General features: G+C 34.4%; 1 protein-coding gene and 1 long non-coding RNA gene across 2 annotated transcripts; one reads left to right on the forward strand and one right to left on the reverse strand.

Annotated features, from left to right (window-relative positions):
- Positions 1-799: 799 nt before the first annotated feature.
- LOC113777279 lies at positions 800-2,929 on the reverse strand. Its single transcript, XM_027322316.1, has 3 exons — positions 2,434-2,929; positions 1,901-2,145; positions 800-1,507 (listed from the first exon to the last, which is right to left on the reverse strand). The coding sequence occupies exons 1-3, from the start codon at positions 2,927-2,929 to the stop codon at positions 800-802; spliced, it is 1,449 nt and encodes a 482-aa protein (XP_027178117.1).
- An 11,141-nt stretch (positions 2,930-14,070) lies between these two features.
- Positions 14,071-15,205, forward strand: LOC113778288. The gene is made up of 2 exons (XR_003469247.1): positions 14,071-14,319; positions 14,787-15,205. It is a non-coding gene; the product is annotated as an uncharacterized LOC113778288 (long non-coding RNA).
- Positions 15,206-23,279: the final 8,074 nt, after the last annotated feature.

Genomic DNA, 23,279 nt, shown 5'->3' on the forward strand with positions numbered 1-23,279 from the left:
CTACCTCAAGTATCATGATAAAGATTTTACACTTACCACTTTCTTAGTTCATAACTTATGCACAAGAAGTGCACTTAGTCCTTTATACATATTCACATAATTGAGACCATATCACCATGTGGCCCAAACTCACTCCGCTTAGAGATAACACGAACTGGTTCTGATACCATCTGTGACGACCCCACCTCCCCCTAGGGCGTACCAAAGGGTTTAGCGGATCACCTGCTCAGCTCTCGTCAGAACTCACTCACTCGAAACTCGAGAAAATAACTTACATTCATAGCAAATAAGTAACACAACAAGTTCAAACTTAATATATACATTGATATTCAGATCCAGTTACAAGGCTTATACACGCCCAAATATATTAACGTGTTTACAATCCAAATCCAATCAACCCTAGTCGGGTGTTAGCGTGAGTACAGTTCCAAATTTCAAAACTAGACTACTCTGTACAAGTCTCAAGTCTCGCTCGTACCCCCTGCTAAGAAAAACAAATGGAATGGGGTAAGCTATATGCTTAGTGAATAATCGGGGATAAAAACGTAAAATCACATCCAAATAAACATGTAAACCAAGATATTTCACATCATAAGATAGAAATGTAACATCACAATGGTAGGATATGGGTGGCTTCAAAGCCAGTTCAGCTTGAACGCTTGTTGACACTCCATCAACTAAAATACTCATGTTCCGTAGACTCCACTTACTTTTCCCGTTCACCTTATCAACTCCCGCTGGCCAGTCAACAGCACACAACAGCATTTTTTGTCTGTACTGTGCTCAACAAGGGTCTACCTTATAGCAAAGATGAAGGGTCGAGAGAATGGTCATCATCCATATCAAGTACATAAAAGTCAGCCGGGAATATCAATTCATTAATTTTAACCAGCACATCCTTAACCAACCCATCAGGGTATGCATTTGTTCGGTTAGCTAATTGGATTATTATTTCAATTTCTTTTAATGGACCGAGATTCAGAGAAGCATACATAGATTTAGGCATTACGTTGATCGATGCTCCTAAGTCCAGCAGGGTATTCTTAATCAAAGTATTACCTATTGTACATGGGACAGTAAACCTACCTAGATCCCCGCACTTCGGTGGAAACTTCCTTTGGAGAACTGCTGACACATTCTCCCCCACAATGACCCTTTCATCCCCTTTCAGCTGCTGTCGGTTGACACATAGGTCCCTCAAAAACTTTGCATACTTCGGCACTTGCTTGATGGCATCTAACAGGGGAATATTGATCTCTACCTTGCGGAACACCTCTAGGATCTCCTTCTCCTTATCCTGCTTCCTCGGTTTCTCCAACCTGTTAGGAAAGGGAGGCGGGTTAGTTCTAACTGTAATGACTGGATCAGGGAGTACCTTTTGATTTGTGCCATTGTTGTCCTCCTTCTCAAGCTCATTATCGATCCTTTCCTCATCTTTGTCTTTGGAAATCGTGAGTTCGGACCCCTGAATTTCCTTCCCACTCCTTAAGGTCATTGCACTTACATTCTTCAGGTTCAATTCAGGTTAAGAAGGCAATTTTTCAAAAACTTGGGATTCCAAGCGGTTGATTGCCACTGCCATCTGACTTAGCTGATTTTGCATTACTGGTATCTGGTCCAGTTGATTTCTCATACCTTGTAGGTCAGAATCTGTCTTTTGTTGATTAGCAATTAATTGCTTCATCATCTCCTCTAAAGATGGACTAGAGCTTGGTGGCGGAGATGGCGGTGGGCGGGGCTGATACTGCTAGTGATGCCCCTGTGGTCTATTAGGTGCAAAATTGGGCTGACTATTGCCTCCATAACTGAAGTTAGGGTGATCTCTCCAGCCCGGGTTATATGTGTTCGAGTATTAGTCATAGGCCTTTCTTTGCGCGGGCGCATGACTAGCCATGTTCACTTGCTCTGCACTTTCTTCCTGAATCATCGGGCACATATCTGTAGAATGGCCCATCGTAGTACAAATTCCACACACCTTGGCCTGAGATGCATTTCCTACAGCCAGTTGCCTAACAAACGAGGTTAACTTCGTCAACTGCTGCTGGATAGAAGATGTATCTACCTCATTTACCTTGCGTATCGGGACATCCTCTCTCGTACCAAACTGTTGCGAATTCTCGACTATTCCCTCAATTAGCTCCCATGCTGCTTAAGGAGTTTTGTTCACCAGTGCCCCTCCACTCGCAGCATCAATTATACTCCTGTTTCTGAAGAGTAGCCCCTCGTAAAAATATTGTATGAGCAACTGCTCACTTATTTGATGCTGGGGGCACTTGATGCACAACTTTTTAAACCGCTCCCAGTAGTCGTAAAGCGACTCCCCTGTATGTTGTTTGATCCCGCAAATTTCTTTCCTTAGATTTGCTGCTCTGGACGCAGGAAAATATTTATCTAAAAATTTTTTCTTTAATTGGTCCCACGTTGTGATACTACCTGGGGGTAGGTAGTACAACCAGTCTTTTGCAGAGTCCTTCAAGGAGAAGGGGAATGCCCTCATTTTTATCTGCTCTTTTATAATACCTGGGGGCTTCATGCTGTTGCAAACTACATCAAACTCTTGCAGGTGTTTATACCGCTCCTCACCTGGTAAACCATGGAATGATGGCAAAAGATGAATTAGACCAGATTTTAATTCAAATGGAGTGTTATCATTTAAACTTGGGAAAGTAATGCATAGAGGTTGCTGATTTAAATTGGGAGCAGCCAACTCCCTTAGTATTTGTGCATTCGTCATGGTGACTTCCTCTTGGTCTGAATCACTTGAGTTATCACCACGCAAATCCATTGACTCAACCTCTGGCTCAAGTCCTTGAGATGCAACACTGGACTGCTCCTCTCTGAGCTGTCTGGTTTCTTTTCTCGTTCTACGCACGGTCTTCTCTACTTCAGGGTCAAAAATCAATTCACCTATACGAGAAGACCGATGCATACATTAGAAAAATACCAGAAAATTAGAGCAAAAATGAACTTAAAAATAAACAAATAATAACGTCAGTTCCCGGCAACGGCGCCAAAAATTGACAGGTTGTCGAAACCTGTGCAATAATAAAAATAAACCTATTTGCCAATTAAAATAGCCAAAACCCGATTCCAAGTACTGGAGCAGGGACTCTAGGTGTGCAATGGGTTACTCGATTCACCCTATTCCCGAAGAGTTTGCTTGATCCGATATACCCGAATTATATGGCTTTTTCACAAATAAATATTAATTTGTAAACAGGGCAAGTAGGGTCGTATCCTCAGAGACTGGAGGTATTTGTCTTTTTTTAAATCCAAAAATAACACAGGAGGTGTTTTTGTGCAGAAGTTGACAATCAAAGAAATTCAAATAAAAATGAATAGCTAACTAGAAATTAAAAGACAATTCACTAAAATTAGAGCAGCAATAATTAAAGGTCTAAAACAATTAAGACAAGAAAACAATTAAAAGTAAAATAAAATAGGCAACTAAAAATCAAATGGCAATTCGCTAAAATCAAGGTAATAATAATTAAAGATCTAGCCAAGAAATAACTTCAGCAATGATTCACTTAATTGATCATCGATGCACAAGCAATTTTAATTATTTATTAATAAATATGTTATAACTGCCAAATAAGCGATGATAGTCAACCCTTCCTTACTGTGTCGGTGATTAAGGTACACCCGTTAATCACTGCTCTAATTGAGAAATAATCCTAGGTACGCCCATAGAATTTAATTCCCCAATTGCCTTACGTATTAGAGGAGCCCTATTCTAACCAAATAACGCACTACCAGGGTTATTTCAGATTAGCCCGTGTATTCCCCTGACACAAATCCAATCATGCCAGTTGTCACTATTTCAAGGCAATTAAACAATTACGGATTTAATGCCCTAATTGACAATAGATTACCCAATCAACTAATTATCCGGATCCAAGACAATCAATTAATTGGACAATTATAATCACTGTAATCAGAGAATATGCGAATACTAATAAATAAAATGAAAAAGATAAAATTAAATCGATCTCACAAGTTTTAGGTGAACCAAAACCTCCATTATTCCTTGACTAGAGAAGGAGATTTAGTTCATCTCGGATAAGAAAGACCCACACAAAGTTGCAGCAACAATTGTGGCCATCGTCTCCGAAATTGAGAAAATTCAATTTGGTTTGGCAATTAAGGAAAAGTCAAGATTACAAAGAATGCCCAATTGCTTTTCTTTGCCTTCACATCCGATGGAAGCAAAAGCACAATAAGACGAAAAAAGGAAAAGTCAAAAGAAAAGCTAAGCTAAAGCCTAAAAGTAGTGCTTGTCCGCTGCCCAATTTTTCTACCTAATTGTTAACTAAGATCTCCTCTTGCGCGGCGGCTCCCAGGGGAAAAGAACACTTCGGCCCAAATTGCCCAAAAAGGGCTTGCGTCTCTTTTGTTCCCAAAATGCCCCTATATGCCTTTCATTTGAATTCTTTCCTGATGATTGTCAAATTGGCCTTGATTGTGGTATTTTTGTTCTACTCCCTGAAATAAATGCAAATTACAAAAAATGAGTAGAATTTAATAATTAATTCACATCAGATCAGGTAATAGGGGAAATTAATAATAAAATAAATAATAAAATTGCAACCTATCATTCACAATGATATTTTTTTTTCATTTCTGGTCCTTTTAAACTTCAGAAGATCCTACACTGACGCAGTTGACAGGCCAAAGATCGAAACCAACCCTCCACAAACTGAAAATATACCAGCTTCAAGCAACGAAAGAACCAACAACAGGACAGAGGCCACCAGTTTGAGCACAAGTGGAGACAACAGAGTTCGAGGAAATAAGAATGTTGCCGCAAGAGAAATCAAGCAGACAATGGCTAACTAGTTCTGAAGTTGAAGGAGAACTTCGTCCACAGTTCATCAGGAATGTTCATATTATATGTGTGGCACTTACCAAGTAGTAGTAATATGTAGTGGCTTGTTTTACTAATTACTGAAAGAATAAGGTGGTTTGTCTATAAGTACGTCTTCTTTTTCTCTTTTTCTAGGTGATGTTTAGTGATGTATTGTTCTGTAACAAGATTATCATATTCATAATGCTACGAGTGTTCTGTATTGCTAAATTTTATTTGCAAGATGGCTTGACTTTGAGGCTGCTTCAGTTTCTATATATGCATGGAACTAAAATTTGGGATTAATTGAAATGAAGTTTGATAGTATTCGACAGTACTAAATTGAAAATGTTTAGCAAAACATACAAATAATACATCTCGTGTGATTACCAAATATTCACTTTCTTTCCATTGCACTAAATTATCGAACTATATACGGTTTCTCAAATTTATGGACTTTTACTAACTCTTAATTCACAAAACTCCCGAATAAATAACGTGGATTTGCTGTGCACTTTGTCAGTCGTCTAGACTCCAAATTATAAGGAACAAAATAGCAATTTAAGGGGTTTAGAAGTATATTTCTTGATACAATGGAGGAAGAACTAGGAGGGTGGAGCATTTGTTTTTCGTTCCTACAAGCCAGACATTATAACTTACCCGTGCCAAGGGGTACCTGCACCCAGAGGTTTCCAAGTACTTTTCCAATGGGGAAATATGTGGTTTATTTCTTTTACTGTTTTCCCTATCTACAGCAACCCTACCTACTTGCACACCTGATCTTTCATAATCATCTAGGCTCTAGGGTTGCGAGCAAATGAGTTGAGTTTCTCTATATTCAACTCGAATTCGATAGCTTAGTTTGGTTGCCTTGAGTTTGAGTCGAGTTTTGACTGAGAGTATTTTTGAGTGCTCGCAAATGCCTTGATAAAATAATTATTTTATCATTTTTTATTAAGAAAAGGAAATTTTATTCATTTTTAATAATAATAATAATAATTTATAAAAATGATATAATAATAATAATTATTATTATTATTTATTACGAAAAATAAAATATTTTATTCATTTTTAAAATTTTAAATAATTATTTTTTTTATTTTTTAAGTTTGAGTAGGCTCGAGTTCAAAATTGATAAAATTAAATGAAGATTCGACTCGATTAGATCAAAATTTGACTTAATTCAACTCGTTTTCAGCTCTACTAGACTCTCATTAGTTGGTTAGTCACCTTTTTTAGGGATAATTTCAGAAACCTCCCCTGAGGTTTTTGATAATTTCACTATCCTCCCTTGAAGTTTGTAAAATTACACAAATCTCCCTTGATATTAAGCTTTTTATAACAAAAATAGTCCAATTAGAAAAAACTAACATTAAAAAGGTACTTTAAGGAGAGAGATGAAACTTTAATTCCATAAATACCCCTGTGCATGTATATATGTTGTATTAATAAAAGTTAGAAACAATTAATATACACATTTTACCACTTAAAAAATGTATATTTAAATATGCAATTTTACCACTAAATTTTTTTAAAAAATTTGCCTTTTTCTCTCTTTTCCTCCATTAGGTATATCAATTGATATTATTTTATTAATAAAAGTCATCGTTCATTATTAAAGAAATTTTCAACAGTTATTTTCGTTAATTAGTACTCTAATTATTTGATTATTAGATATTAGTAAAGAAGAACGAAGGGAAATAAAAGGCAAATTTGAATATTTTTCTGTTCAAAATCACAAGTGTTATAGTAAGCATCATGTCAAAAGAAATGACTAATCTGTTTTATTGAATCTTTTGATTATTGGTGTAGTTTTGTTACTTATTTGCATTATCTAATTTATTAAATGTGAACTTTTTGAGTGATGAAATGTATGTATTAATTGTTTCTAAATTTTAATTATTTTTATTCTTTTATAAATACAACTTATATACATGCATAAGGGGTATTTATGAAATAAAAGTTTCATTTCTCTCCTTAAAGTACTTTTTTAATGTTACTTTTTCTAATTGGACTAATTTTGCTATCAAAATCTTAACTTCAGGGGAGATTTGTGCAATTATGCAAACTTCAAGGGAGGCTAGTGAAATTATTAGAAACCCCAGGGGAGGTTTCTGAAATTATCCCCCTTTTTTAATAACATAGATAGTCTGATTTTACTAAATAAGCTCTAGGTAATTTTTAAAGTATGGTGGTTCCAGTCGTTGTTGAGTACAAGATTTTAATAATTGTAAGTTGAGTGAATTTTAAATATATTAACGAGTGTCCAATGCAGCACCTGTTAAAAAAATCCTTATTTAATAACTAGTCTCCCTAAACCACTGGGCCAATAGCTCAGTGGCCACCAGGGAGGGGCTTAAGTCCCTCCTTGGGCTGTAGGTGAGGGTTCAAACCTCACTTGCAGCGAAAAAAATCTAAGGGTTGTGCCATAACACTCCCTTGGTCTATTTGGGTCTGTATACCCACTAATCCCCTACCACAGTCTCCTTAGGCTCCCCCTTTCTCCTAAATTAGGATAGAGTAGGTTATATAAATGTATCGTTGTTGACAAAAAAAAAAAAACTAGTTTCCCTTTTTTTTTTTAAGTATAATATTTTTACAACGGGCCAATGTTGGATTGCAAGTTACATGTTATATAAGTATGTGATATTTTCTCGGATCTTGTTATGCTTTTCTAGATTCTAACCGACCAATAAAATGGCGATTTGAAATGCAGAAAATGATGCATAATTCCACATATAATAGAGCAAGGTGCATGGGTAGTTCCAAAAAGTGACAATTTTTTGGAGTTTCTCAGAGCTTTTAGGGTAAATTTGGTGAACTAGTACTTTTCTTTTTCCTTGATTGAGCTAGTATTCTTCTTTTCTTGTTCGTTTGTATTATACCATTCTTCGATTTCAGAATTCTTTTTTTAAATTGGTGTTTATATTATTCATGGGGCTTCAAGCGCAATGCTTTGATTTCAAAAGCTGCCTAAATCTGCTGAAATACAGAAATAGGTCTAGTTAATTGGAATAATTTATTTATTTAGACTCCTAGTTCTCTTCCTCGGTGACATTATTGTTTCTTTTCCCCCACTTTTGAGGAAAAAGAAATATATACATTTTGTCATGATACATAAGAAAAAGTTCAGATATGTTGTATTGTATCTTGTATTAGTGGATATAATTTCAAGTTGAAAAACATAAATTAACTAAAACAAAGAGAAAATTGGACACAAGAATGTCAGAGAAAATAACGAAGAAGAGAGAACATTAAAAATTGAGAAACCTTATTGCACCATGGCAAAGTAGCATCAAATCAAAAGGGATTTGAATTTTAGACACTTGAATAGCTTAATACCTATCAAGTGAAAAAAAAATAGATTAGTAATTTTTGAATTGTTCAATATAACAGTATAAGCTAGCAGGGAAAATTTTATGTCGGTTCGGAACAACTAATAGATGCCTAATAGTTGTTCATGAATCAATGAAAGAGTTTCTGAACCAACTACTAGGTATGTTTAATAGTTATTCCAGATCGACATAAAGCTTCTCAGGCTAGGCTGGCAATGTATATTAATTCGTCTTTGAGTTTTATACGTCGCTAACACTAGTTACAGAAACACAAATCCGTTTTAGGCTTTCATATAGATTGTAGTAATTAAATCTGTATCTAATCAATTATGGAAACTCAAAAAATCAAAATTTCCAGGGTCAAAATCAAGTCGTAATATGATTCTCATGCCGACCAATGACCATCACATGCGAAGTGGGTAATTTCCCTCGAGTACGGATCGCCGTCTGCTCCGACCATTGTATAGTGACTCTTGAGTGTTGCCTAAAGTTGATTGGTTTTCTGCAATGAATTGAAACCTACCCACGTTTTTGTTGATGCATATTGGATTTCAAGGGGCGTGAGCACGATGCTTTGATCATGACTAGATCATCATTTCACAGTAGGAAGTGCAATGTTAACATCAACATCGTCGGTTGGGAAAAATGATAATGCTCAAGAGCTTCATAGCTGAAGGAACAATTAATGCAAATTTCAGGGCTACTGTATGTATATGAGATGTCTGAAAATGGGTCATAATTCGACGAGTTTGGACAGGTTATAAATTACTTATAGGTATAACTGACTCAACTCATTCATATCCATTTGATAAATGAGTCTAAATGATGAGTATGAGTATATTCAATTACCAATTTATGATCCGTTTGAAATTTTAATTGATTTTTTTTTGTTCTTTTCAGATGTTATTTGACAAAAAAAAATGACATTTTATTGTTACTGAATCGGTAAAAAATTCAATTATACCTACTTATCATACACCAAAAATTGATTTTAGGTGTGCAGTTATTTTTAAATAGATATAATTAAGCAATGCGAGTCAATTGATTATTCATTAATTAGATGGATTTAATTGAATCACCCACTTCTAAACCTATTCAAATTTCATTATATACTCAAATTCACTTATTAACGTCCGAATTTGGACAGTTCCAACATGATTGAGCTGTGATCCATACCTATAATATGCATCACACCTTTGCATCACCTATTCAGCACGGCTCATCTGAACGTGCTATTCTTTTTCCAAAAATAGATAGGTCAACAATCACGTCTAATATTACTGTTTGAATGTAGTACTATTGGATATTCAACAATTAACCTGGGGTTAATTGAAGCAACCAACAGGGATTGGTCTGATTGGTAAGCGGCTCGGATTCGCTTAAGCAGATCTTGTGTTCGAGTCCTAGCGTACGCAGACATTTCTGTTGGGAGACTCACCCATCATAGCTAGGTGTGCGATGCGGGTCGGGTCCGGATTAGTCGAGGCAACGCTTCGGATACCGGACGGGCAACCAAAAAAAAAAGGAAAGCCAAAGAGAAGGAAAAAAGGGAAGGGAAAAAAAAATTCATCCACCAAGTAGTCAAAGTTCCAATCCCTCTTCTCTTCCATATGCTTTTCAAACATTTAACTGAAACGTGACGCCGGTATCAACAGGTGGATCACGGCCAACCGTTGACTGCATTTACTGAGAAGCGGTCCATATCTTTTACTGCCATAAGGGATTGGAATTGATAACATGCTGTATATTTACTCCAAAAACATGAAAACAAAAACAAGAAACTGGTCTCCGTCCATGATGCTTCTTCTCATACGTCCTTATCAGAATCAAGTGCAGGGAATTCTCTATAAATAGTCGTCCCGATTGCTCTCATTTCCCTCAGAACATAATTCGAAGATTTTATAGACTTATAGTGGTGCTACTTTTGTCAAAGACAACAGATCTTGCTCTCTAGTCTCTAGTCAGAAAAGAAGAGCATCTTTTGGCTGTTTTTTTTTTTTTCCTTTTTGAAAGAATCAGGCAAAGTTTTGTATCTGACTATTACAAATGGCTTCTATTGGTAGCTTCGTGCCAAAGAACTTGCTTAAAGTTCTCAGCTCCGACCCTCGTAGGATTCCAAGTATTGTTATGTAAGTTCGATCTTATTGTTTCTGCTCGTTGCTCTTAACATCTTAACTTATGCTATTTTCTCCATGGCTATAAGTTTTTAGTTGTGCATTAAATGAGAAGAATAAAAGTACCTCCAGTTGAATCGTACAGAAGATGATCAAAAGAATAAAAATCGCCATTTTGCATATATCCAATGATGGATTGTGTTGCATTCTTGAAATTTTCTACTGATCTTCAAACTAATTTAATTTGCGTCTGCTCCGTGGTCTTGCGTTTTTTCAGAAGATGTGCTTCTACATCGCAAGAAGGACCAAGCAGGCCCCCGATTCAAACCAACCCTCCACAAAATAACGCGGCAACGGATTCAACCGATGAGAAAATGGATGCCAATGCCGGAGGGCCATATTCACCAGTTGTATACGAGGACTATTGAAGGCAGCAGAGTTGATGATCAAGGCCATTCTTATACATTAGTCGCCCCTAAAATCTAGAGTTGAAATAGGAATAGAAGAAGTTAAAAGATGATGATCCATGCATTGACTAGTGAATAGAATTCTTTGTGGCTTTTGTTAGTCTCTGAAATAAAGGTTTATCTTTACTTGAACTCTTTCTTCTTCCCCACTCACCTTTTGATCTGATTAATTATATCACTGGGTCTTTCTCTTTTTTTCTTTTTCTTCTGGGCTAGAATTATATCTCGTTTTACTTTTCCGATTTGAGAATTTACTGAGAATATATTGTGCCCTTCTTTTGAACGAGAACTTAATTTACTTGAAATCAAAGTGAGGATTCTTCTACACAATTGTGTTTCCAAATGAAGTACCTTCGCTAATTACCTGCAAATAAATCATTTCAGTTTAATGATGCCAAAAGATTATTATCAACAAATGTAGGCTTATTCTACATATTAACGTCATTATCAACAAAAAATTGGAAGCCCGATTCGGAGTTAAACTCCTCATCACAATAAACACAGTACGTATGAACTTCTTACTTCTATTTTGAGTTCCATGACTCATATTTTTTTACAGAAAGAGAATAGGTTGTGGTAGAAGAAGCATGAGGTGTTAATTTTCTGAAGAAGTAAAATCAAATTGAGAAAGTATCTGAATGCAAGGGCTAACAAACATCATTTGCATAGTAAATTGTAACGGGTTAGCGGTTTGCTGTAGCATTGATGATTAAACCTGTTGGGCTAAAAAGATAAGTCTAACCTCTGAATATCTTAGATGTTTAGAAAATTGTTGATAGGTATTCATTGAAAGAAGCTGCTAAGATAGTAACGTGGAATCTCATAAACCACATGAACCTTTCGACTCAAGATGATGTGCTCATGCAGATTTCGGGCACAGCATGCTACTATTTATCCTTTTGTAGTTTCCTATTTCTCTTGTTGATACAATTAATATCACAAGTTGTTAATGGAGGATCAGGGGTCTCTCCAAATGAATCTATCCAATTATGTCTAACTATTTTAAACTTCTAGCCCCATTTGACAAGTGAGTTTTTTGGATGTTTGTATAAAATTTTACTATAATTTACTATAGAAGTTTTTTAAAAAATTTTTGAAGTGCGTTTTTTTTTAATATTTAAAAATGTATAGTTTAAAAACTTTAAGAAATTTTTTAAGATTACTGTAGCTAAAGTTTTTTAAAAACTTGTAACAGGCAAACTTGACAAAAAACTTGTCTGCCAAACAAGCCTCTATTGTAAACGCGTACATAAACTACACAACTTGATGGAACTAGACAAACTTTCAACTCAAAAGGCTCCTGATCTGCTAATGGAGTGACCTCTATTAAAGAACCTCCAAAATCTGTCCACATTTTTTCACGAGCATGATTTGCAGCAAAAATTCAGGCAGAGTTGATACCTCCCGAGGTATGGTGGTAACAGTTGTTCAGGTTATAATTAGGTTAATTAATTGCAATTGAAGTTCAAAATTTTTTTTTTTAAAAAAAAAACAGCCAATGCTCTTGTCATAGCTCAACTTGTGAAGAATGCTGTTATAACACTAAACAAAAAGGTAATTTCATTGCTACCCATTGCATAAAACACTTGTATCATATGCACTAAAATTATGACTAGTACTATATCTAAATTTGATAAATACACCCCCAAGGAGGCTGTCATACATGAAATGCAAAACCCAACATCTTTTTATATATGTATAAAATACTATAGATTAATCCTCTATACACTAATAGCGTACACACTTTCACCATTGGATGCATAACACATAATTCGAATTTGAATTTGAGACCCAAATTTTGCAAATTTGTCGTGCATTCAACCGTGATAACGTATACATTGTTAGTGTATATAAGATTTACTCTAATAACATTTAAGAGTTAGACGCATCAAACCCTTCTAAATTTTGCCTCCAGCTGCAGTTTATCATAAAACTCAATAAAGCAAACCTTATTGCACCATTTGCAAAGTAGCGTCTAACTAAAAGCAAGCATTGGATCTTTGAATAGCTTAATACCAATCGAAGGGTGAAGAAAATGGCATTCTACGTACTTTTGAACAGCTTAATTAATCTAGAAGTTTCAGCGAGCAGTGTATGTTAATTCGTCTTTGAGTTTTATATGCCTCTAACACTAGTTACAAAATACAACTTCGTTTTAAGGTTTTCGTAGAGATAGTAGTAAACAGTGGTATTTGGGGAATTAATCAATTGCGGAAGCTCAAAATTGAATCAAATTTTTCCAGACTCCAAATCAAGAAATACGATTCTCATGACTAGCATGACATGGGGACTACGTAATTTACTTTTCCTCTTGCTTCCGACCATTTCACAATGATAGTTGACTAAAATCGATTGTTTTTCTATGGTAATTGAAATTTATCCGCGTTTTTCTTGATACACATTGATTTTGACTGGTCAACTCACCAGCATGATATTTCACAGTTGATTGATACCCCCCACTACCTTAGGCATGCATTTGTTCATTTAAACATGAAAGGCAATAAGCCAAAGTAAAAAGAAGTTCAACCTCTTGATTCTCAATGGGTGCTTGTCTCAACTGCTGGATCATAGTGCATGTCAATTCCAGACTAGGTCAACCTGTTATTAAATACTTAATTGATTGTCTGGAATTGCGAGATAAGATTTCTTAATAAATTGAAGCTCACACATGAAAAAGAAAGAGAACCCAAAAAGGGGATACAAAAAAAAAGAAGAAGCCAACAATAACATGAAATCAACAATACACGATTTTCTTTTCAACATAAGAGAACCTACTTCTTACTCATCATGTGTATATGGTTTTTTGTCATAATAACGTTTAAGAATAATGTTTAAAATAATTATCTAGGTAAAATACTAGATATAGAACAATTAGCTTATTATTAAACACTTGATTGAGTGACAGTGAGAGAAAAAAATCTCTTAATGAAATTGTGTATATACACATAACAACGAAAGAGAAAAAGAAAATCATCCACTAATTGACCCCTCTTATCATCATAAGCTTTTGAAACTCTAGGGGAATGCTTTTAGCTTTAATCGTGGGCTGCTTTGCAAGTAAACTTTGGAGGAATACTCGTTTTTGTCCACTGAGGAGTGGTCCATTTCTTTTGGTACCACAAAAGATGGGAATCAATAACACGCCAGATTACTCCAAAAACATAAAACACAATAACAAAAAAAAAAAAAGGAAAGTGGGCTGATTCCATGATGCTTCTTCTCATGCGCATAATCGAAAGTAGACGCTAGGAGCTGCCTATAAATAGCCATGCTGATTGCATTCATTTCCCTCAAACATAATCGGAAAATTTTATAGACTTATAGCAATACTTTTGTCAAAGACAACCAATCTTGCTCTCTTGTTACAACAGGAAAAGTTTTACAGGAAGAAGAATTTTACAACGCTAGGAGCTTCTTTTAGGTTTTTTTGGAAGAAGAATTTTACAGGAAAAGTTTTGTATCCGACCATTACAAATGGCTTCCATTGGTAGCTTCGTGCCAAAGAACTTGCTAAAAGTTCTCAGCTCCGCTCCTCATCGGATTCCAAGTATTGTTATGTAAGTTTGATCTTTCTGAATTTTACTCGTTGTCCGCAACACTTTAATTGTTTATGGTATTTTCTCCATGCTATAAGTTTGCAATCCTGCATTAAATTGTTTTTGTCCAACATCTAAAATTTGTTTCGCACACAGAAGTTTTGGCTGCATCAATAATATGCTGAATGCTTGAGATTTGCCTGGATATATATATATAGCTTTAAATTATGGCCGCGATCCGCCTTAACAAGGATGTTAAATTTTGTGGAAGCAAGTATGAGAAGTATAAGTTTTACATACAAAGACTCCAAAAAGAAGTTTTTCACAGAATGTATACAAGAAACTCTCCATTTTGAAGATGATCGAGAGGATAAAATCACCACATGTGAATCCAACGATGGATTATTTTGCATTCTTGAATTACAGCTACAGCTTATATATTTACTGATTTTCAAATTTATTTGCTCTACGGTCTTACGTTTTTTCAGAAGATGTGCTTCTACATCGCAAGGAGGACCAAGCAGGCCCCCGATTCAAACCAACCCTCCACAAAATAACGCGGCAACGGATTCAACCGATGAGAAAATGGATGCCAATGCCAGAGGGCCATATTCACCAATTATATATGAGGGCTATTGAAGGCAGCAGAGTTGATGATCAAGGCCATTCTTATATATTAGTCGCCCATGAAATCTAAAGTTGAAATAGGAATAGAAGAAGTTAAAGATGATGATCCATGCATTGACTAGTGAATAGAATTCTTTGTGGCTTTTGTTAGTCTCTGAAATTAAGGTTTATCTTTACTTGAACTCTTTCTTCTTCCCCATTCACCTTCTGTAATGCAGTCCAGGATTCCAAAATGCAATATATATATTGGTCCTCTACAATTTGGTCAAGATCCGAGTGACTTGCCCTTTTTGTCCCTCAAAAGTTGGTCATGTGATATTCATATGATTGGGTCCGTCAAGAATTCACACGGAAAAGCTAACAAGAATCAAAATTGATCATTTTTTGTTTGTAATGGACTAAAAATGCTCATTTTCGTTCTTAGGGACTAAATTTTCACATCGTTAATATGTGAGGGACGATTTGTACAATTTTCCCATAATTTAAGTGCACCAATGAGTATCCAAAACTAACGAGCGTCCAATATATTAATTTTGAAGTTTTGTGAAGAACTTTAAGTCATTATATGAAAAGAACACTCAACATGGAGGATCATGAGAGAGGGCATGAATAATCGTCTCTAGAACAGTTCTTGAATTACATCTATTTTAACTCTTACAGCAAAAATATTTTATTTAACTATTGTTTATGTAGATCCATACAAGTTAATCGAGTTAGAAATACATATCATTATTTCATTCTTATAATTTGAAATTTTATTTTATTGGGAAAATCTAGACCATGTGCGTGTCTATATATATATATATATAATATATATATATATATACATATATGTATATGTATATGTATGTATGTATCTATGTCTACACATGAGATCTTGCATTACACTACTCACTGCTAATTGGTTGTTTTTGAAATGGCAGTTCAAGTTTTGGACTTTAATGTCTGTTTGTTATTTCATTTATTGTTTCACCCATAACTTGATTCTTTCTCTATTGGGTTAGACCCATTTATCAAGTCATGTGTGAGAGTGATTGTTAGACGCTAAAAATGTCCCATGTTGATATTTGAAAATTTCCAGCCAGTATATAAGTTCTTCGACTGTATCACTTATTGACAATTGGTTTTAAAATGGAAGCTTGTACAATAGTAAGGCTTTATAATAGCCTGAGGCACTTGGGTTCGATAGTTTCGGCTTCAGCTATGTGCTGTATCATTGTTGGTTAAATCCACTGGGCTCAAAGAATCATAGCTGTTCCTTGAAAGAAGCTGCTAAGACAGAAACGTGAAGGGTTTACTCTCCACATGGTGAATTCAGGAATTTTCTAAACCACATGAACAGTTCCTGTCAATATGGATTGTAGGATGCAGTGAATGGTAGAAATGAATTTGATTTGAAATTGTGTGAATGGGATTGTTTTTGACACAATTTTTAAAGAGTATCAAATTTAATGTCTACATCTATTATATTAATATTTATATATGTTGTATTGTTGTATGTTTTTGTAGCATACAATTGAAATTGTTGATTGATGGGTGTCGACCTTGTGCAATAATAAATACCTACTTGAGAAAAATATAATTTTTTGTATATAACGGTGAGCATGGTTGAATCTATAGGGACGGAAAAAAATTCGTTTCTTCTAGAGTTCATAATCTTTGGGGGATTTTTATAAAAATGAAAATAATTAAACAATTCAAATAAAATAAATAAGTAAATAAAACTAAATGACAATTTATTAGAATTCAATCAATAATAAATATCTCTAAAAAACAATATCTCTAGTCAAGAACTAATTTCAGAAATGGTTTACTTAATTGATCATCGATGCAATAATAATTTCTTTTATTCACTGATAAACAAGTTATAATTGTCTAACAAGCGATGACAATTAACTCCTTCTTACTGTATTGGTGGTCAAAATACGACCGTTAGCCACCGTTCTAATAAAAAAATAACCCTAGGTACGACCTTAGAGTTCAATTTCCTAATTGCCTTAAGAACTAGAGAAATTCTGCTCTAACCAAATAACATGCTACGAGAATTATTTTAAATTAGCCCAAATGTTCCCCTGACACAAATCCAATCATGTCAATTACCACTAATTTAAAGCAATTAAACAATTATAGATTTAACTGCTCTAATTGATATTTCATTTCTTTCTTTTCAACTGCATCTTTTGATCATTTTTCTTGAAACTCTTGCAGTTTCTCATCACTTGTTAGAGTAATTGCACTCTCATCCTCTTCAAGATTGACAATGGACTATGAGGGCAATTCTTCATACATTTGAGAGGCCAATTGCGTCATTTTAGATGCCATCAGACACAATTAATTAGCCAACTTTCTAATTTCCTTCTCTGTCTCCTATTGAAATCGATATGTGTTAGTAACTAATAATTTCATCATTTCTTCAAGAGACATACCTGATGTGAATGGCGATTGTTGCTATTGATATTGATGTTGAAAATCTATTAACTCAATTGTATAATTAAAGTTGAAGTTGTCCCACCATTCTTGATCATACACATTTGAATAAGAGTCATTCCACGTTTGAGACAAGATTGAGAAACCTTCAAAAGTATTAATTAGGGCACTCAGGTCATCTTGAAATGCGGGGCACATGCTAGTTCACTGACCGGAGGCATAACAAATTTCACAGGTTGCAATTACCAATTTTTTTTACATGAGAGGTATCTAAATGTTGATTACTAGAAAAAACACGAACCCCATTATCTCTTCTAAGAACAAAATCCAGTCTATTACCAAAATATGGAATGTTAGTAGCCACAAACTAGCAAAAAAAAAAAAAGAGAGAAAAATGAAAAATAAAAATAAGATGAACTCAAAAAAAGAAACAAATTAATCAAGTACCAATCTCCGACAACGGCGCAAAAAATTGACAAGTATTGACTCTGTACAATCATAAATACCTATTCGAGAAAAATACAATTTTTGTATATATCGGTGAATAGGATCGAATCCATAGGGATTAGAAAAAATTCGTTTCTTCTAAAGTTCAGAGTCTTAGGGGAATTTTTATAAAAATGAAAATAATTAAACAACTCAAATAAAATAAATAAGTAAATAAAATTAAATGACAATTTATTAGAATTGAATCAATAATAAATATCTCTAGCCACGAAATAATTTCGAAAATGTTTCACTTAATTGGTTATTTATGCAATAATAATTTCATTTATTCACTAATAAACAAGTTATAATTGCCAAACACGCGATGACAATTAACTCCTCCTTATTGTATTAGTGGTCAAGGTATGACCGTTAATCACTGCCCTAATCAAGAAATAACCCTAAATACGACCTTAGAGTTCAATTTTCTAATTGTCTTAAGAATTAGAGAAGTCTTATTCTAACTAAATAACATACTATGAGAGTTATTTTAAATTAATCCATATGTTCTCCTGACACAAATCCAATCATGTCAGTTACCACTAATTTAAAATAATTAAATAATTACAAATTTAATTTTTCTAACTGATTTAAACAGTGGTTAACGGTCATTGGATTAATTTAAATACCAGACCCTTGATGTTCAAATAACATAATAATCATAAGAAATTAAATCAGAGAACATACGAATACCAGTAACTAAAAAATATATATAATCAATTCGATCTCACAATTTTAGATGAATCAAATCCTCTATTTTTTTTTTAATTTTGATTTTTATTGAAAGGAAAATGGATAACACAAACATACAAATGGTGCATGGAAGCAGCTATTTAACCTGACATCTACGAAAGTTTGGAAGACCCAACCTATCAAGAGCGATATCACCTTTTACCAGACGAGGCAATTCATTGACCGACATATACGTTATAGATACCCTCGATTCCACCCCAACATTGGACAATCTATCTGCAGGCCTATTTGCTTCACGAAAATAATGTGAAACTTCCTTAATAAACCTTCTAGCTTCCAACATCTCTTGTAACTCCCTGCGCATCCTCCAAGGACATCGTGCCTTACCTTGAATAATATGAACCAGCTCTAGAGAATCAGATTCTACATGCAAATTGCGGAAACCCTTATCCAATGCCAACCGAACACCAAAGAGCAGCGCTTTGAATTCCGCATGTAGGCTCGTAAACTCCCCAAAGAATCAAATCCTCTATTACTCCTTGACTAGAAATAAAAGTTTAGTTCAACGTCACGGAGAAAGTCATGCACAAAATAGTTGAATTATTTGCCGAAAGCATTCCTCTAGAATAGGATGAACTACCGAATAAGAAGAAAAGAAAAGTTACGTACTGCTACTCCTAGTAGTCTCCTGTTCCGAGGAAAAGAAAAGATAAGGCAAAATGCCTTTCTGGTCTTGTTTCCTACTATTAGTAGACTATTATTACTTAGCCAAATCAAATTATAACAAATCTCATCCTATCTAAAAAGAGAGAAAGCGTCTCAATAAACAAAGTAGGTAGCGTCCTAGTAGAAATCAAATACTATTCATTTGGTGAAACATCTGACTCTTGTAACTTTAATTCGAATTTTGGAGATTACGTGCCAAATTCTGAGTCTCCGAACATACAAAATTAGATCTTAATGCACCCCACGCTGAATAGCATAAAAGTTCAGTGAAAATCACATCTTTAGTCCCTTTTTGTTTCAAATCCCTACAGCTAACACTAATTACAAAAAATAAGTAGAATCTACCAATTAACACAATATTTGATAATATAAAAGAGGAAACATTTATAAAATTAATATTCCCTTCATTCCACTTTGATAGTCCTGTATTCCTTTTTCATCTGTCACAAATTGTAGTCTACTTTTCAATTGAAGAATGTAGTTGTATTTTAATTTTTCTAAAATACCCTTATTCAATGTAAGTAATTGTTACTATAAACCTACCTCATTTAATGAGAGTTGATTCTTTTTTTACCATCAATTCAAGTTCCCATAAAGTTGTACCATATTTAATGTGAGGGTATTTTAGAAAAATAGCAATCTAAATTTACTTTTCCAACAAAGTTAAATACTTTTTCTTAAACTGTGTGAAAAAAAAAACAGGACTATCAAAGTGGGACGGAGGGAGTAACAAAAATATAACCTATCATTGATTGTGGAAGCCCCCCCCTTAACTTTCACCTATTAATAGTATGGCTTCTCTTGGAGACCCTTCAAAGTCTATCCACGTTTTTCACGAGAACCTTAACAATTGGTCAATATGCATGGTGGTCTTGATCATCATTGCATGATTGTATCAACAATCATCATTGCTGATATCCCACTGTCTTGAGTGGAGGATCAATATCAATATTGATTTTCTTGGCTTGTACGTAGCGACTGGTGATAAGTGCGGCCTTTTATATATACACCACCCAAAAGCAGCAAAAAAGTGAGCTAAGCTTTAATCAAATTGTCCGCCGGATAGATGTTATAGTTATACTAATAGCGTTGCTTATGTTCTATAATGTTGAAGTTGAAAGCCATTATTAGCAGAGCAAAATTTTTTAAAAACATCCCCAAAAACAGCTAATTCAAACGGAGTCAAATGAGTCTCCATTAGTGCTCAAATTTTCATGGATTTAAGAAGCACACTAGCAGGTTGGAAGAAACAATACATAATTGGTGGAGTTGGGCATTCCTCTTTCGGTCTAGCTGCAGAAAGGTGGTAACTTTTGTCTAGTCATCGATTTCTAGTAGACCATTCATACTATGTGAACGGGATTTTGTCCCCTCATTGTAGTAATTAGGGGCATGCACGTGCCCCTTCCATTGTGTAATCTTACTTTTTGATCTTAATTAAACTATGGTGTTTACAAAATTAAAAATAAAAAAAATGTGGCATAAGCAAGAATCACATAGTAATATTCTTGTACCATACGTACATTACTCACTGTTTCTTCTTTTACATCATTAAACACCACCAAAATGACCATTTCATTTTTGAAGATACAGATAAAATCGTTGACTGGGTCTACATGAGGAATTTTTTTTTTTTTAAGAAAAAAATTCCATTCTTGGCCCTTGTTGTCGACTTCTCTCTTGTAAAATGTCTATAAATAATTGTCTTGTGAAGATTTATAGCAGAGCAAACATTGATTCGTTTCGCGCACGATAGAAGATAGGATAGAATAGAAGTGTTTTAGTAGCTAGTAGGATACAAAGAACTAACCAGATCCTGATCTGTCGTAGGAACAGAAGTGTTCTTTAGCTAGCTAAGGAGAACTTCTCCAGAGGAAAGATTCATAGCGATCCATTCCACTGATATATATGGCTTCTTTCATTGGCAGCTTCGTGCCAAAGAACTTGCTAAGGGTGCTCAGCCCCGCCGGTCCTCAGCGAGTTGGAAGAAGTATAATCATGTAAGGCTTTCTTTGTTTTCAGTTCACCTGATTGGAAAAGTTCAGATTAATTAGATAATTTATTCATTCTATTTATTTTGTTGCAGTAACTGCATGCATGCATGCATTCATTCACACCTCATCCTTTGTTTCTCTTTGTTCTGCTACTGGTTATAGATCCATATGGACTCTATCTAGATTAGCCATGGATACCCATATGTTCTTTTACATAGTGGCTTGATTTACATACAATATCTACTATATGCTAACTCAGTATCATATTTGTTCTTATTTATCAGAAGGTGTGCCAGCAACAGTGCTCGAGATAATAAGCCACCAAGGCAAAAGATCAAGACCAAAGACCCACAGACAAATGCCGTCCCAACTGCAAAAAACAAGACAATTCAGACGGATAAGAGCAGTAAACAGGCAAGCAGCAAGTGATGAATCAGCTATATGAAGTTGAAAGAGTTGCTTTATCAAGATTGTAACTATAATAAGTAGAGTTGTTCTGGCTTGTTATGAATTAGTACGAAAGATAGCTATGTTTTTATTTGGGGGGGGGGGGGGGGGGGGGGTACAATAAAGAAAAGAAAGAGGAGACAGTTTGGATGAAAGAAAGCTGTGAACTCTTTCCATTTTCTTGTTTTCATTTTCTTTTTTCTTTTTTTTTTATATGGGTGAAGTTTTGTGTAAGATTTTGTAATGTTGGATCAAAAGCTCTTTCAATGCTATAAGTTTACTACCATGCAATTTGCAGAATTTATTTGCTTGGGGCAGCATGAATGTAACTGGTTTCAGATTACGCTTTCTATTGAGTTGTAAATTCCAATGCAAACAATTAGTTCCATGATGTGGTAAGAGGATGCAGTTAATTAGTTTTACTAGTCAATATATACGTTCCCGTAGCTACTGAGCATAGAATTTAAAAATGGGAAAATACTACGGTCTCTGAAGTTTTTTTTTTTTTTTTCCCTTTCGTACTTTTTATTGCATTTTCTTCATCACTTTATTGACAGATTAAAAAAAAAATTGAGAATCCAGATGTTCAGAGAATCAATGAACACATGCAAACTATAAAGAGGCATATAGTTCTTAAGAAATAATTAAGCATAAATTCTATATGTTTGACTGAGGAATTTGACGAAGGATTTTTTTTTTTTTTTTTTAGATGCTGGGGATGGTCATAGACCTTTACATTGGATTTTTTTGACAAAGGATTCGAAATCCACTCAAATTATTTTACTAGTGTGAATTGTTTAAGAGGAATTTGAGTTTGTAATTCACAAATTATCAAAAAATATTCTCAAAATTAGAATAATTAGTGATTTATAAATTTAAATACATTCTAAATAATCTAAACAATCAGAGGAATTTGATAAAAGATTCCAAATCCATTCAAAACAGTTTAATAGTACTTTGAATTGCTTAAGAAGCATACAAATTTATAATTCATCTATTATATCAAAATATAATTTAAATACTAGAATAATTAGTGATTTTTAAATTTAAATACATTTTAAGTAATCTAAACAACCAACCAGAGAGATTTAAAAGAATTTCAAATCTTTCGTCAAATCCTGACGCAGCCAGAGATAATCTTCTACCTTATGTTAAATGTTATCCATTGCAACCCTAACAACGTGCAATTCTGCATCTGAACTACTCCGTTGGCTTTTGCATTTTGTTGTTTTAGCTTTTCGGTATCTGCGGGTTCCTTGAGGCCACCCCACTATTCAATGATGTGCTGGTGAAGTGAAAGGCCAAAAATATCCTAGTCTCAGCATTTGATCTAGGGATAATTTCAGAAATCTCCCCTGAGGTTTCTAATAATTTCACTTGGCTCTCTTAAGGTTTCAAAAATAACACCTACCTCCCTTGTCCATTAAAAATGATAATACAAACGTTAATATTTCAATAAAACTCTCTCGTTGCCATGTTTATACAAAGAATGTATTTTATAATTTTTTCCCTTTTTCCTTCATATTCATTTCTTTAATATTTCATTAGAATTATAGAAGAGCTATCAATGGTATCCATAAT

This window comes from Coffea eugenioides, chromosome 7 (assembly GCF_003713205.1).
Source record: "Coffea eugenioides isolate CCC68of chromosome 7, Ceug_1.0, whole genome shotgun sequence".
In the NCBI taxonomy this organism is placed as follows: domain Eukaryota; kingdom Viridiplantae; phylum Streptophyta; class Magnoliopsida; order Gentianales; family Rubiaceae; genus Coffea; species Coffea eugenioides.

Excerpts from the sequence above, each read along its gene's own strand:
- LOC113777279 (XM_027322316.1), bottom strand. The coding sequence starts at position 2,929 with ATGCATCGGTCTTCTCGTATAGGTGAATTGATTTTTGACCCTGAAGTA. Across the intron at positions 2,146-2,433 it reads GTTGTACTACCTACCCCCAG|CATGGGAGCTAATTGAGGGA; the intron begins GTAGTATCACAA and ends CTCCTTAAGCAG. Across the intron at positions 1,508-1,900 it reads AGGAAGAAAGTGCAGAGCAA|AATGTAAGTGCAATGACCTT; the intron begins GTGAACATGGCT and ends TTGAACCTGAAG.